The sequence below is a fragment of the Gregarina niphandrodes genome, assembly GCF_000223845.1.
Source record: "Gregarina niphandrodes unplaced genomic scaffold scaffold00096, whole genome shotgun sequence".
NCBI classification, from domain to species: Eukaryota; Apicomplexa; class Conoidasida; order Eugregarinorida; family Gregarinidae; genus Gregarina; species Gregarina niphandrodes.
In genome coordinates, this window is record NW_011645861.1 from 1 (window position 1) to 1,055 (window position 1,055).

General features: G+C 58.4%; 1 protein-coding gene across 1 annotated transcript; it reads right to left on the reverse strand.

The window, feature by feature from the left end:
• Positions 1-82: 82 nt before the first annotated feature.
• Positions 83-647, reverse strand: GNI_196260 (putative Gag-pol polyprotein; the record flags this gene model as incomplete). The annotated part of the gene is made up of 1 exon (XM_011135407.1): positions 83-647. A coding segment is annotated over one exon (565 nt), but the record flags the coding sequence as incomplete, so codon positions are not given.
• Positions 648-1,055: the final 408 nt, after the last annotated feature.

Sequence of the window (1,055 nt, forward strand, 5' to 3'; positions counted from 1 at the left end):
GGAACACCTTCCCTTTGTCTACTCCCACAAGGTAGCGTAGGTTGGCGTGATCTGTGCGTACGGTGAAATGATGGAGCGCTACGTAGTCGCACCACTTCTCTACAGCCCGCTTGACGGCGAAGAGCTCTCTCTCTCGTATACCACTTTCTCTCCGCGTCGGTGAACTTCTTAGACGCGAACTCTAACGGGACCTCTCTACCCTCTTGCACCTGCTTCAACACCGCGCCAATGCCAACCTCCGAGGCATCTATTTCGATGATGAGCGGCGCTCCTGGAACTGGCTTGTGGAGCAACGACGCACCGGCTACCGCCTGCTTCAGCTCCATGAATGCCTCTCCTCGAGCATCCGACCAGACGAACAACCTGCCCTTCTTCAGCAGCTCGAACAGTGGGGCAGTGTACTCGGCGAATCGCGGGATGAAGAGTCGTAGATACCCAACGGCTCCTAGGAAGCGCTGCAGTTCCTTCCTTGAGGCGGGGGCGGGGGCATTGAGAACGTTGCCTATCCTCCTCTCCTGGCACGCTATCCCTTGCCGCCCAATCTTGTGACCGAGGTTCTTTACTTCGGGCTTGAGCCACTCGCTCTTATCTAGACCACTCGCCTCTCTCTCTGCACAGTCGCAAGGCCGGTGTCTCTTGACACACATCCACCGGCCTTCTCCAACCGCTGCATCGTTTCCGGCACCGTGTCCGTCGCGACGATGATATCATCAATGTAACACCCTCCTCAAACACCATGTCCATCACGCGCTGGAACTCCGCCGGCGAGTTCTTAATCCCGAAGGGGACAGCCCAAACGGTGTGACGAACGCGGTGAGGTGCTTGCTCTCCTCCGCTATCGGCGCATTTCAGAATTCTGAGTTCATATCGAGAGTCGTGAAGTGCTGACGGCCTGCCGCGGCCCTCAAGCGGTCCCATATCCGGGGCAGCGGATACGAGTCGGCAGTCATGCTCTGGCCCACCCTCCGGTAATCCAAAACGCACCTCCACTCGCCCGTCTTCTTCACGAAGTGCGGCGCGGCGGCCCACTCGCTTTTCGAAGGACGGATGACTCC